This window comes from Prorops nasuta, unplaced genomic scaffold (genome assembly GCF_024137725.1).
Source record: "Prorops nasuta isolate Cenicafe-Biocafe unplaced genomic scaffold, Cenicafe_Pnas_1.2 PNAS00018, whole genome shotgun sequence".
NCBI classification, from domain to species: Eukaryota; Metazoa; Arthropoda; class Insecta; order Hymenoptera; family Bethylidae; genus Prorops; species Prorops nasuta.
In genome coordinates, this window is record NW_027116815.1 from 1,254,289 (window position 1) to 1,269,067 (window position 14,779).

The 14,779-nt window shown below is 46.3% G+C and overlaps 1 protein-coding gene across 1 annotated transcript in view; it reads right to left on the reverse strand.

Annotated features, from left to right (window-relative positions):
* Positions 1-1,250: 1,250 nt before the first annotated feature.
* The window catches only part of LOC136779973 (neurogenic locus protein delta-like), a 34,176-nt gene continuing 20,647 nt past the window's right edge, over positions 1,251-14,779 (reverse strand). Inside the window, exons 5-6 of the mRNA XM_066737965.1 lie at positions 9,216-9,276; positions 1,251-6,633 (exon numbers count right to left, since the gene is read on the reverse strand). Coding sequence (XP_066594062.1) covers positions 4,473-6,633; positions 9,216-9,276 — 2,222 coding nt within the window. The 3' untranslated portion in view covers positions 1,251-4,472. The remainder of the gene's footprint in view (positions 6,634-9,215; positions 9,277-14,779) is intronic.

Consider the following 14,779-nt stretch of genomic DNA (forward strand, 5'->3'; position numbering starts at 1 on the left):
TAGATCATAGGTCCTAAGAAGAACAGTTACCAAACAATTATTCAGTTATTTGAAATACTTTGCCAAGTAGAAACGACTCTAAACCACTATCTGTCTGAGGTGTATGACATCAACTATTGTAATTTTCTTAAAAGGCTTCCAAGTACGTGGTAAGTAGATTAACCGTTTCTCTGATTTGTCAGGTTAAAACGAGTTTTAAACTCTCGGTGACAATCTGTATTTGAGAGAAACAACACATCCTGGAAAGAGCGTGCATTTCTTCCTCCTGTAATAGCCTCGAATGGTCATCTGTGCTCGATGGACGACGATTCCCACATGAGTTTCCATGCAGAGGATCGTAATTTTCTATAGAAAAAAATCGCCTCGAGTGTACTATATAGACTAGTTAACTTTTTGTAAAACACGTTGAAGGATCCCAGAAAAACAGCATTCTTGTTTCAAGAATATCAAAGTTTTTAACAAAATTTGTCACACATATATAGCATACGCATGGGAAATATTCGAGGAGGAATCCTCGAAAGTTCTTAGCAGAAGAGACCAGATTACAAAAATCTATATCTCCGTCTTAAAAGTAAGATTGATTGGAAATGAAGATATATCGCAAAGACGTATATAATTTATTATCAATGTATTCTTCTAAAATCGTTCACAGTCATTCGTGTGCGTGACAGCGTTATATGTATATTGACAATATCTCTCTATTTACACGATAATAATATTAATAATAATAATAATAAAAATAAAGATTACACTGCTACAACTACATTACTACTACTACCACTATGAATAGAGTAATAACTAAACGATAAAAATGATAAAAATATAAAGAGAATAATATTAATCATTGTACAAGTTTACTGCAAATATACAAATCTTTCCTAAGTTTAAATGCGTAGTGATTTATACAGAAAGAAAGAAAGAAAGAAGAAGTAAAAGAAGGATGATATTCTTCTCGGTCTTTACAATAGCGTTTTCTATGGCGATGGGTTTATTGGCTAGATAAAATACAATGGTGGCGCAAGCGCAGAGAGGAACGAACCTCGATGCGTCAAAGAGTGAAGAGAAAGAAAGAATTAATGGTATGTGTGTGTGTGTGTGTGTATAGTTATGAGCGATGATCTCGTAGCTGATGAAATATGCATTGATTCGAGTAAACTTTTTGGGGGATATTATATAGGATGTAGGAAAGAGGGGTGGGGGGATCGTTAAGATATACTCAGCGTTAACGACGCATTAAAACATGGAAAAAATTATAAGTACAAAAAATGACAACAGCTTTATTATACATTATATTCAAATAATATAATCGTTTATGCGTACGTGCTTCTTGCTACTTAAGAGTCGACGTCGGTCCGGATTGGTGGCGGTCGAACGAAAAAAGAAACAGTCGCAAGAATTTCTCGCTAAACGCCCACCGATCGCGGAGAGAATATCTAACTACAAACGCACTGAATTTTTTCTTCGTTACAACGCAATGCGCGAAAGAGACTCGAACGATGCTCGTTCTCCTTTCCTCCCTCCCATTGCTATTAATTCGATTATTTATTACAATATTATTTATAACAGGAACATTATCGAATCTTTGTTCGCTATATCGTCATCGTACGTTTACTTCGTCATCATCGCGAAATATCAATATTATCACCCTTGGCATTATATTTATCTTTATCATTTTCCTCATGATCATCATCATCATCATTAGCATACATAAATAAATAATTATGATTCAACTGTGCGATAAACGCACCATCGTCATTGGTCATGTTTCTACAGGCAAATTCAGCAAACTGTACAATTTTTTGAATTCTAAAATTTAAAGCGAAACGTTACATTCGTGATCCACACACACATACAGGCGCACATACACACATGCACATTAGCAAAATTACGCACTTTTACAGCCACGAGGCGCAGAGAGCTGCAAACGCGTTACAATGATTTTCCAATAGTAACGATACGTTAGTCGATTCATCATGATTGATTAAGAAACAGAGAGAACGATTGGTTGGTTCCTCGTCAGGTGGTCTATCGTCTAAATAACATTGTGATGCTCCCTTGCATCTCATCCGTACATACATACATACATACATACATATATATATATATCATCGCTGTCACATCACCCCTTAAAACCCATTACAACAGTCCGTTGATCGCGATAGTGACAATTAATAGCCCCACTACAATTTTTAAATACAGAGTAAACAGTGGCCAAAAAGGAGCCTGGCGAACGACGATTAAAATAAGAGAAACATTTGAATTTTTGAGCTACAAAAATATGCTGTTTTTACTCGGAATGCGCACGTGGCAAAAATCCAGAGGAGAATAATGATTAAAAATTGATCCTGTCCTTAAAAGATACTACAGTTGTTACGAATGAAACGAGTGTTGGACAAAAAGGTGCATCGTCAACGTTTAATCATTAGCACCGTCCGAGAAGAGGAGAGACTGCACACACACGCTACTTTGTTGCTAGGTCGAGAAAGAGATGAAGCGATAGAGAGGCATCGGCAGCACTGAGGAAGCAACCGAGAGACGGAAAAGGGGGGAGGGGGCTAGAGCGAGCATACCCACATTATTGTACATTCTCCACAGGTCGATCAAAAAGTTTGTTAATCTCAAAACTCCGAGTTAATCGTTTCATATACACATACACACACACACACACACACACATATATATATATATATATATATATATACCTGATTGTCTTATAATGCCAAGTCCATCATTACGTTGAAGAAACAGACAAGAAGAAGAACCGCGTACATGGAGAAGAGAGTACAATGATTCGCTCGCTACCACGAAACACACATACAAGCATGCTTTTCTCTCTCCTTCTCCCCCTTTACAATTACCACTACACATTAGTCCCTCTCTTTGACTTTCCTGCATTATACACGAGGATCGCACAATTTATTTCACAAACTTATGCAGGCTGAAAGTGCGCGCTTCGACGTTGCTTTCACTCTTTGTCCTAGGCATTGGCTCGTTCGTCGCTCTACGATCATTCAAATTCGATGGAATATTATCCGAGAGAGCAGGACAGCTGACCGCACGACATTGGAAGCTACAACGATGGATGCGTTCCTAGTGTCGTGCTGGGTCTCCTCGAAAAGAACGAGAAGCGAGAGTGAGAGAAACCTTTGCTTCTCGCTCCCTTCGCGTAGCGACTGGCGTTTCGAGGTGGACAGGATCGCTGAGAGAGAATCTTTGCAAATGGAGGGAAAAAGCTTCGAGCGAGGATCTTAAGTTCTCCAAGGAGCGCCATTTTTAAAATTTGACAAGCTCGCGACTCTCTTGATCAGCGACCCTGAATCACCGCCATCTTGGTTCGTGCTTTCTCGGATGATATCGTGCGTTAGAAAGCATCGTCCGAAATTGTAGCCTTTGAAATCGAAAGAAGAGTAAATATATATATATATATGATGTATCTGCATGTCGCGACCCGAAGGCGACAGCATTTCTTCCTTCTAACCGGTCGTACTTTCTCGCTCATAAATTTTCACGTACAATCTTCATGCGCTCCGTTCAGGGACGAGACACGCGCGCGAACATACATGCACACACATACAGAGATACACACAGACTTTGTACACGCAAGTACGCGTGTGAATGCGCGCCGCACATACGGAAACTAGTCGAATTGGCGGCAATCCTTTTGCAGCACAAACAAGTACAGTCACGCGACTCAAAAATTATCGAAACAATAATAATGCGATACAATATTAATACTAGTACAATAATAATAATAATTATAATTATAATAATATAATAATTAATAATTAATAATAATAGCAATCGTAATAATAGTAAATAACAATAATAATAAATTAGTTCTGTACAAAGTGCTTGGAGCATGACAATATTAATACCTAAGATGGGGTTGCAGCGATCGCGCCTCACCCCCACAGCGTTCAGTTGGCTCCCCCCCCCCTCTCCAAGCGCGCGGAGAGCATTTTACATTTTTTTCCTCTTTCCTCTCGGTCTCTCTCCACGTGGTCCGTCCGTCCGTCCCTCGTTCGGGTCGCGCTATGCACTCGACTCGCTCGCTCGTGTACTTTGTGCAAAATCTCACACACACACACGCAGACCACCCTCCTCCCTATACAACGATCCAACGGAGGATCGCCTCCCCGTGGATGGACTCTTCGAAGCAATGAAAACGGGTCGACACGCGCGTGTCAGCCGGGATAATGGTAGGAGGAAAAAGGAGGAAGGACACCTCCGGTGGATCATCGGTCGCCGTGGCACAAAACGAGATAAGAATAGCGCACGCGCACGCATTGTCCGGTTGAAGAAGCATGGAAGAAACGACGAGTCGCCGCGACCTACGCATCGTCGAGGAAGTAGCTCGTAAAAACCGACTTGTGTATACAATATTACAGAGACGCGTGGTGCGGCGAGAGTCAATGGGGCAGCCACGTTCGGCGTGGCCGTCGAGGAGCACCGATTCCCCTCCCCCCCCGGTGCTACACTTCGGTAGCCAGCGTCGCGGCCAATGCGGAATCGTGCCTGTAATGATCGTCTATCACGTAAACACCGCAGCCACTCTCCGGAGAACCGTTGAGGCCTCCACCGCCCCCGCTACCCGGAGAACAGACGCCGGACTCCGCTATCGTCGTCGGCCTCTTGAGGAGGGTCCCCCCTGCCTCGGCCGTGCAACAGTTGTTGTCCGTCGTCGTGGACGCGGTGGTGGTGGAGATGGGAGTGATACCACCGGTGGCGAACATGGAGGACCTCTTGGCGGCGTCCTGTAGCGCGGAGACGTTCACGCCGAGGCAGTCCTTCTCCTTCTGGTGGAAGAGGTGGTGAGACGCCCTGTGAGCGGCGGCCTCGGTGTTCAGTTGCTTCGTCGTCCTCGTCCTGCCGTCCTGAACGACCACCGGTTCCGCTTTGTATCCGGAGCAGGGGCCGTCTAGGATCACGTCGGTTTGGAAGGACGAGTCAAGGTCGTCCTGCCTGCAGGCGTTGGAGGCGGCGTTGTTGATGCTCTTGTTGGCCGTCCAGGTGTTCTTGATCATGTGGGCGTCGCCGGTACCGAGCGTGCAGACGCTTCCGGTCACACCGGCGGAGCTCAAGAGGCCACTTCCGGTCCCGAGGTTGCTGCTGGAGCAGAGTGCTCCGATATTGGCGGCGATGCTCGTGGGTCTGTTGGCGAGACCGGGAGGAATGGTCCCGTTGATGGTCGAGGAGGCGGCGGCCGCTGTGAATCCCGGAAGTATGGTCCTCTTGTTCATGCTGCTGTGCACAGCGTTCCTCTCGTTCTGCAGCCTCGCTTCCTCGTCGGCTTTGGCCTGCTCGCGCTTCTGCCGACGCTTCATGCACATCACAGCCACAGCCGCGACAAGAACGAAGGCCGGAACGGCCGTCGACAAGGTGGCAATGACCACGACGTGTTCGGTGGTGAGACCAGCGTCCCTGGCCTCGGCGGAGGCCACGTGACGCGAGAGGTTCCCGGACCAGTAACTGGCGCCGGAAGGCAGCACTCCGGGCGCCGCGGAGCTGGCAGCAGCCGCAGCTGGTAGCGCCACCACCATGCCAATGGCGGAGGCTGCTGCGGCCGCAGCAGCCGCAGCGGTTCCCTCCTCGAGTTCGCAAGACTCTCCTACCCAACCAACCGGACAATCACAGACAAAACCATTGACCCTGTTCCTACAAGTAGCTCCGTTCCTGCAAGGGGAGCTTCGACACTCGTCCACGTCGACGCTGCAATCTTTACCGGTGAACCCGGCTCGACACGTGCACTTGTAATCGTTGGTACCGGAAATGCAGTTGCCGCCATTGGCGCAGGGCTTGGCCAGACAGTAATCGACCTTATCCTGACAGAGTCTACCCACGTAGCCCGGCACGCACTGGCACCGGAACTGATTGATCTGATCGACGCAGGTGGCGCCGTTGAGGCAGGGTTCACCCTGGCAGTCGTCGATGTTGACCTCGCAGCGGCTTCCTCCGAAGCCCGTCTTGCAGCTGCACTTGTATCCATTGACAGTATCCGTGCAGGTGGCGCCATTGGCGCAGGGGCTGGAGGCGCACTCGTTCACCTCCTTCTCGCAATCTATCCCTGTGTATCCCGCAGGACATTTGCAGTGGTATCCCGCAAGGGAGTCCTCCTCGCAGATGGCGCCGTGGAGGCACGGGTTGTCCCTGCAGGACCTCGAGGTGACCTCGCAGTGGCGGCCGCGCCAACCGGAAGGGCAGCTGCACTTGTAGGAGATGCCGCGTGGATGGTGCCTTTTGGCGCCGACAGCGCCACCCTCGGACCTCGAGTTGTTGTACGGCGACGTGTAATAGGACGACGACGACGACGACGACGACGACCCTGGCTCCATGCTGCAGGTTCCCCCGTTCAGACAAGGCTTCGAGTGACAGTCGAGCAAGGCTGTCTTGCACTCGGACCCGGTGAAACCGGGCGCGCAGGAGCAGGTGTAGGATCCCTGGCCGGTGTTGAAGCAGGTGCCACCGTTCATGCACGGTTTGTGATTGGTGCAATAGTTGAGGTCCTGGTTGCAGAACAGTCCGCCCCATCCCTCGTCGCAGAGACACTCCCAGGGCTTCTGGCAGCTTCCGTGCAGGCATCCTGGATACCTCACGCACTCGTCGCAGAACGTTCCTTTCCATCCATTGTGACATCTGCAACACATTGGTAAAACAGGATCTCTGTCAGTATCTTTTCTGCAGCGATCATTCCCTCTCTCTCTCTCTCTCTCTCTCTCTTCTCGTTATACGTGTACGGAGCCTCGCGTCTCGAGTAATAAGGCTAAGAATTCGACCTGACTGTATAAAGGGGAAGGGGGGCGGGGGGATCGTGATCAGCCATTATGTTCTTTAAGGTTGTACTTGCACGTTTCTGGCGCGGGAGAAAGAAAGTAAAGCGAACGAGAGAGCCGAGTTGAAAGAGAGAAGGCCGGGACTGATCGGATGAAAGGATAGGGATGAGCCGCGAGAGGAGAGTGGGGGGGGGGGGGGGGGGGTAGAGCAAAAGTGTGTGCGGAAGCGAAGGGATATGGGCGAGGACGCGTGTGTGTGCGAGTTGCATTGGTGTGGGTGTCTCGTTGCGTATCGGTAAGAGTGAAAGAGTCTGGCGAGGCGGAAGACAAGAAGGATAGGTAGCAGCAAAAAGGTAAAGATGAAATAAAGACGAATAGGGGGGGGAGGGGGCTCCGAGAGAGAATCTGGCAGGTATATTCAGGGGGAGGGGGGAGAGGGGAGACCAAGGGATTAACCATGACTGTATGGGTAGGAGTGGGCTGGGAGCTGTGTATGAGGGAATTGAGGAGTTGGCAGAGTGAGAGAGAGAGAGAGAGAGAGAGATGGAAGAGATGCCGAAGCGAGGAGGCAGAGTGGGGGGAGAGCCGTCGGGTAGTGTTCCCACGGTTCGAGCCTCGACACAGCCGTTCAGTATGCGGGTCAAGGAAAGGTTACAGCTCTCTCTCTCTCCCCCCTCCCCCCCCCCCCCTCCTGTGTACACTTGCGTCGTCTCTGTGGCAGTCTGTGCATAAGAGAGAGAGAGAGAGAGAGAGAGCGCATGCGCATGCGCGTTAGCGAGCGAATACGATTCGCTCCTCCCGGTCCGCGAAACAAACGAGCAACGCCGCGTCGCTGCAGCAGCGGCGCAAACTACTCTACTCGCGCTCGGCTTTTAGACGAGTTCGTAGAGTCGGTAAAGGAACGTCGTCGCATCGCTGTACCAAAGTCTTGAGAATAAAAGTGTTGCTGCAATCTTTTATACCCTTTTTCGCTTTTCTCCATCAATTTCTTCGTCCTTGTTCTTATGAGTATACTCGCGATGTTTGGATATTTTTTTTAGAGCATTCGTGGAAATTTTTTTTTATTTTGTCGTAAAGTTTGATGAAATTATATTTGGAAATTTTATTCGCTTCATTTGGGAACTTTCTGTTCTTAGCGAGAGTTCACTGGTGCGTGTTCCGATATGCACATTTCTATACGCACTTTTTTTGTAGAGAAACCAATTTTTGACTCGACTACGCGAATTATTATTGTTATGATTATTGATGATCGTACAAAGATATTTTTATGATAAAAGGAGTTTTAATTTTGTTGTAGAGAAATAAGATGGAATTTTGATGGGAAATTGATCTATAGATAAGTGTTATCAGCAGTATAATTTTTTTCAGATACAATTGGCACTGTTTCAACAAAATGAAAATATCTCTTAATTCCACGTATTATATATTGATAGAAAAAAAATGTGTAAAAACGAATAAACGACAGGGGTTATCCACCGACTATTCGTTAATTGTTAAATACAAATTAAAATAAATTGATAAGAAAAGAAAAATTACTCTACGATAACAACGATTCTTCGCAAGGTAAAATCATAGTTTCAATATTATGTTTTCCGAAGGCTACTCCGCCTTTTACAACGACAACAATATTAATAACGACCGGATGAAAAACAAGGTTGCTTTGTTATTTACGTTTGATCGAGTCTTTTTGCATCGCGCTATTAAGCCACGTGATAATATATTAGACTCGTTTGACCTCCCGCGGGTCAAACTAATATTAATAAGCGACCGAGGGAAATGAAAATCGATGAGAAAAACTTTAATAAGGAAAAAGATTGCGCAATAATAAAATAGTTGCGCCGGTGTACGTGAGTATGGAAAAATGAGAGAGAAAGAGAGACGAAGAGGAGGAGGGTGGGGGGGGGGTGGATACAATAAGGATCGTAGGTGAAGCGAACGGGACATCGCAGCGACGCATGCTGGCGGCTAACGGGGCAATTAACCCCACAGCCATCGAGTAATTAAATGACCGAGTTGTTAACTCCCGGCCAACCCTGGGTTAACGTCGTACCACTTTTCAACCGAGATTTCAGCAAACTTTGCTTTTTTCCATTCTGCACCAACACCATAGAACGCGTCACGCGTCTCTTCGGCAAACTCTACTCTCCATCTTTCCATCTACGCCCCACGACTCTTTGTCTCAGAGATTTCGTCAAATTTCCCTTAAAATTTTGTTTTATCAAAGCGATGCAAAGTTTCGGGAAAAATTTCATATAAATTTCTTTGGGAAATTAGCAATCGTTCCGATGGAACTTTTATATTGTAGTCTTGGGGGGAGGGGGGGGGGGATATGTACGACTTTGGCTTTAGAGAGAGAGAGAGAGAGAGAGAAGGATGAAAGAGGCACCGGTAGGAGTAAAAAAAGGAAAAAAGGAATGTATAAATTTCAAGTATACGTTTACTCACTTGCATTCGTTGGGTTGTTTGCAGTATCCGTGCTGTTCGTCGCATCCGGGCAAGCAACGGGCTGGAACGAGAAAGAAAAAATGTAAAGGTTAAGGCAAGACTCTCCGCGAGAGGTCGATCGCGTCCCTCACGACTGCACGATGTGCGCGAGTACGACGGACGGACGGGCGGCTACGTGTACGGTATATATATATATATATATATGTATATATGTACGTGTATGCTATGCCTCTCTCGGACTAGCCAGCTTCTATATACATATATATATATACACTAGCAGCGCATCCTCCGACTCTACGCGCACACACACACACACGCAAGAACCAAGCGAGAAAATCCACATGTACAAAGTGACTCTAGTACTCTCTTCTCTATTCAGCCAGCCGCTCTCGTCACAAGTATATAATTTGGCGCATCTCGACTGTATCATCCGAGTCTTTGGCCACAACTCGAAGATTCGTTCGACGCGAAACAGTGTTTGGGTATATTTTTGCGTTTCGAGAGGGTGACACACCCTCTCTCAGACTTTTGGTACCTCTTTATTATTATTACGCAATTCTTCGACTGCAACTTTGAGATCTGCTCGACGCAGACAATTTCGTTGGTCGGTGCACGTTTCTGTTAAAATATCGTGGAAATTTATCGATGCATCGAACGATTCTTCGTAACAACGAAATTCTTCACGATTTATCTCGAGAATAAATTTGTTCCTGGTTTATATTTCTTTGCGAAAGAGGGGGGGGGGGGGTGTGAAACGGATACTGTTCTCTCTCCAGACGCAATGCGATTTCTGTGAATGGGAGAGAGACTCCCTTCTGCGAGGCTAATTCGTCGGATAGGTAAGAAAATACTATATATATAGTATTCTCCCGATCAAAAGGGAAAGAGAGAGAGAGAGAGAGAGAGAGAGAGAGAAAGATAGTCCCTTTCTTCGAAAATTCTTCAGCCGACCGTCCGGCCGTGTAGATTTTCAGCGATACTTTGCTCGCAGCAGACTCTCCGCGCGCCTTCTGCAAAAGTTGAGAATGAGCGGGCACTCGCGTGACCTTGGGGCATTGAGCGCTCGACGAGTTTGCCAAGCCACGGCGAGTTTGCGGCTTCTGCATGGGCGCATATGCAGCACCGGCATTACACTCGGTATGCGCTTTTGGTATGTGTAATAACTTTTCTAGAAAGCCTCGATCTTCTCTTTGCTAAACTCGAGAGTTTGAGAGTCGCGTTCAACAGGGGGGATGCTATATTTTTTCTTACTTGCTTCAAATATCAGATGAAAAGCAAATATGCTTTGTAACACTTTCTAAAATAGTAATCTGAATTTTGGATGAAGCGATTTCGCAGGAATCGCGCGAATATAGTGGAAATTCTTGAATTAGGCTTCGATCAAGTTTATAGAGACTAAACGGACTATACTGTGCAAATATTGCAGGAGATGCACAAATGTGCTCAGTGAAATTTCCAGAATTGGGTTTCTATCAAATCCAGAGGCTAAACAGACTATACTGTGCAAATATTGTAGGAGTCACGCAAATATAGTGGAATTTTCAGAATTAGGTTTTCATCTCGAATCTATAGAGGCTAAACAGACTATACCGTACAAATATTGCAGTAGGTAGGTAGGTATGTGTGCTTAGGAGGCACAAGTCGACTGGGGGAGGGGATAAAGGGTCAAGCATCCTGGGGCACGGGCACGGGTACGAGTTTGGTGGGTATAGATGGCACGGCACGGCACGGCACAACTCGGCAGTGGTGCAGCAGGAACGGAGTAGTTGGTCGGTGAGCCACGTGACCTTGGCACCGGGCGCGCAACAGCGCACCAAGTGGTCCCTCGTTGACGGCGGGGCTGTGCCGGCGAGACGACCGATTCCAGAAAGAGAGAGAGAGAGAGAGAGAGAGAGGCAAGTGCTAAAGAGTTCGAGAGAGTATTTATAGACCTCTCCCTTTGTCGATCCCCCCTCCCCCCTCCTTTTCTTTTTTCAACGTATCGTCGATGGAACGGCCGAATCGCAGAGATTCCTCGCGATCCCCTCTCACCACGCACACACGCCTTCTTCGTCTATGCACTCTCTCTCTCTCTCTCTTAAAAAAAGCTATCCTCCAAGCGAGAAGGTATTCCAAAGTTCTGCGCGTTCCTTAATTTTTTAACTCAAATCCAAACGAGCCTCTTATTTCCAAATACAATTTAAATATTCCTCTCGATTACAAAATACCAAAACCAAATCTTGCAAAATCTTATAAAAATACAATTTCTCACCGATACGCGCGAAAATACATCCTTAACATGATATTAAGAAAAAAAGAAAAAGTAAAAGAGAATTTTCTCGTCCGAGGAATGCGAGGAGTAACAATAGAGTTCCCGGTATCCCAGTGGCACACGAGCCAGTGTTTCCTATATATATATATATATATATAACGTTTCCTCCCACAAACGTTCGGTGCAGATTTTCCCTTTAAATACCTGAGGCGAGCGAGCAGCACGGTTCGCCAGCACCCGGCTGCTCGCGTCGCTCCCCTACACACGAGTTTGAGTTTGAGTTTGAAGGACGGTTCAACGGACTCGTCGACCGCGCTCGGCCCAACCGACGAGCAGCAACGCGCGCAACGTACCGCAACCCTCCAAATGCCTCGTGCGCCGGATAAATAATGCGTAAGCCGCGACGGGGACAAAGCGAGGGGAGGAGGAAGACGAAGAAGCGCCCTGGAGGGAAATTTTCGAGAACGGCTCCTGGTCCATCTGCTCGATTCTTACAAAGGTTCCTAACCTACCTCTAGGCTGCCTCTACCTGTCGCTTCGTATTCTCTAGCCAAGCACACACCTTTCTTTGCGCTCCTAACCGACTCAATGGACCTCGTCCCTGTCTTTCCAGACGTGTACCTGACGCGTTACACTTTCTCTCTCTCTGTCTATATATATATACATATATATATATATATATTAACGTCAATTTTCAATAGTATATCATTTTTGCACAAATATTCATGATTTACATAAACGATATATAGATATTTCGTCGAATATCCAATAACGTCAAACGTGTTGTTGAAACAATTCTTTCAAGAGTAAAAGAGAGAGAGAGAGAGAGAGAGTCGAGTGCAGCTGTTGCTTAAAGCACCGAGGGCTGCAGCTGTCAGGAACACTCGCTCGCTCGCTACTCGCTCAAGTTGCAGCTGCTGCCGTTTCTGCTGCTACTGACGCATAGCTCGAGAGCGCAGCCATAGCGAAGAGAACCCTCGCTCGCTTTCACCGCAGGACGGTAGATAAAAGCACCCCCGAGAATAAGCAAGAAGGCGCGAGTTGGCCTCGAAACCCTTTAAATCAAATTATCCGCGACATACTTCCTCGCTCGTCGTGCGTGTGCCACTGTCTCTCCTCTTATTCATAGAAACACGTGCACCCAGGAACGACTCTCTCTCTCTCCTCCAGTTACGTTCTGTACGGCGATAGTCACCCTCGCCATCCTTTCTCATCCTCGACCATCGACAAAATTATTAAATTCTTGGCATTGAAATTTCCGGACTCTGGAATGTCAAGAATTTATTTTAGTTTTTAGTGAGAAAATAAGTTATGTAAATTTATTTTACTTTTCAGTGAAAAAATAAGTTTTGTAAAATGCAATTGTTTTTTTAATGTTCGCACCCCCCCCCCCCCCTATTTGTCTATGTGGATAAATCTTAAACAAAGTTGCGTTATTACTCACACACGCGAAGAATCGGTGAACGTAGATCAAGAAAGAATCGAAGAATGTAAGAAAAGAAGGATTAAGCGGTCCATTAGTAATCAATGCGCGAATTTAGTCGAGCGACCACGAGGCATTCCTCGCGATGCAAAATTTACCTCTTAAACACATATATATATACACGAAGAGGATCTCGGTGTCCCTAAACGCGTGCACGATGATTGTATTTGGAGTTTTTACGCACACTCTTGCCAGGATACTCTTGGTACGCATCTCGTATCAATGAGGCAGAGGCGAGCGGCATGGTTGGAGATACCGGAGGAAGAGGTCAACGACCCCAATTGGGACAGAGAGAAGATTTGCAGAAAAATGCTCGATCCACTCTCACGATTGGTCGTTGCACGTGGCTCCGAGTCATCGAGTTACGACACGATCCTTCTTTCTTTCCTTCATTCATCGCTCCGTGACGTAACGAGAGTGTCCGGATCGCGACGCGTAATCCCCTCGAGGGATACGGGAGGAGGAAGCACCAAGTTTCGCGGGAGAGATCGAAGCAATCGTGCGCAAATGTCAAATCCCGTGCCTCCGGCAGAATAAAGCCATTGCCATTTTCTCTGACACAAAGCTTGCGAGGATGGGGATAAAAAGAAGGAAGGGAGATGATGGGGAGGGGGGGGGGGGGGGAGGCAAAACAGGTTCCTCGTAAGCAGAAGGGGAGCAGCCAAAGAGGGGGTGGGGCCAGAAAATAGGAACGTAAAACTTGCGCCAAAGTTTATCGAGTGGGAGAGAGAGGAGGATATACGATTGAACAAAATATCGAAATACTAATTTACGAGGAACATTTTAACGACATGCTGACGACGTTATAATATATATAGTAAATAAATAAACCACAGGGCCAACAAGTTGCTTTTGGAACTGATTTATTTTTCCTTTAAACGAAATTTGAAATATGTCTTTGTCAAAGAGAGAATGCGTTTTATCGATCAAATCTGTTATTCGTCGAATTTGTTCAATTCAATTTCGATCCTTTTTGCTGCTAATGATTATTTTAATCATTCGCCATATGTTTTTTACACGTAAGTGTTTTTTGGGTGGGCCAATAGACCCTACCGAACGACGAAGAGAGAGAGAGAAGAATAGAAGGAATTATAACGCTCCACCAACATTTATCCCAAATCTATAACGATGCTTAGACACTATATAGCACACTATAAACTATCACAACTCGATTAGGATAATTTCTCAAGTTTCGCAAAGTTTCTTTTTAATTACTCTCCATATTTTTTTACACGTAAGTGTTTTTTGGGGGATCAAGTAAAATCTACTGAGCAAGCGAGAGAGAGAGAGAGAGAGAGAGAGAGAGAGAGAAGAATAGAAGAAATTATAACGCTCCACCAAAATTCATCCCAAATCCGAAACGACGCGTAAACACTATATAGCACACTATAATTTATCACAATTCTATCAGGATAATTTCTCAAGTTTCGCAGAGTTTCCAAGCGTTTATTTGATTAAACGACTCGAATCGAATGGAAGCGAGGCTATCTAATTTTGTAACAAGTGCGTTGGCTCTGATTGCTCACGCGTCCAGTTGAGATTCACGTGCAACGTATAAAAGAGCTTTACCCCTCCCCCCCCCCCAACCCCTCCCCCCCACTTCTATCACTCAGGTACATGAAAGAGTCAGTGTATTTAGAGCTACGTATCGGAGCAACAGAAGCACAAGTGTATGCTGTACGAGTGTTTCTCTACCATTTAACTCCCCCCCCCCTCCCCACCCCCCACTCACTCTATCCTGGAAGTTGATTAAAAGAGAACTGCACACGCGCGCGCGAGTGAAGCAAGCGTGGGAAGCTTTTGCACGCGGAATGGACTGGACTGTTCTCA